Source organism: Bison bison, unplaced genomic scaffold (assembly GCF_000754665.1).
Source record: "Bison bison bison isolate TAMUID 2011002044 unplaced genomic scaffold, Bison_UMD1.0 scf7180017860184, whole genome shotgun sequence".
Classification (NCBI taxonomy): Eukaryota; Metazoa; Chordata; class Mammalia; order Artiodactyla; family Bovidae; genus Bison; species Bison bison.
Window position 1 is genome coordinate 21357 of NW_011490756.1, and position 484 is coordinate 21840.

General features: G+C 44.4%; 1 protein-coding gene across 1 annotated transcript; it reads left to right on the forward strand.

Annotated features, from left to right (window-relative positions):
• On the forward strand, positions 1 to 480 carry LOC104982483 (olfactory receptor 7A5-like; the record flags this gene model as incomplete). The annotated part of the gene is made up of 1 exon (XM_010831879.1): positions 1 to 480. A coding segment is annotated over one exon (480 nt), but the record flags the coding sequence as incomplete, so codon positions are not given.
• Between the last annotated feature and the right edge of the window lie 4 nt (positions 481 to 484).

A 484-nucleotide genomic window follows, 5' to 3' on the forward strand; every position in this document is an offset into this window, starting at 1 on the left:
GTCATCATGAAACCCCAGCTCTGTGGTATCCTGGTTCTGTCATCTTTTATTATGAGTTTCCTATATTCCCTGATGCAAAGCTTAATGGTGGTGCAGTTGTCCTTCTGTACAAAGCGGGTAATCCCCCACATTTTCTGTGAAGCCAACTTGATGATCAAACTTGCCTGTTCTGACACCTTCATCTGTGACATGGTGGTATATTTTGTATCAGTGGTGCTGGGTGGTGGTTCCCTTGGTGCTATTCTTTACTCTTACTCTAAGATAATTGCCTGCATAAATGGAATCTCATCAGCTCAGGGGAAGTATAAAGCATTTTCCACCTGTGCATCTCATCTCTCAGTTGTCTCCTTATTTTCTTGTTCAGTCCTGGGAGTGTACCTTACCTCTGCTGATACTCACAGCTCACACTCAAGTGTGATCGCCTCGGTGATGTACAGTGTGGTCACACCCATGCTGAATCCCTTCATGTACAGTCTCAGGAATA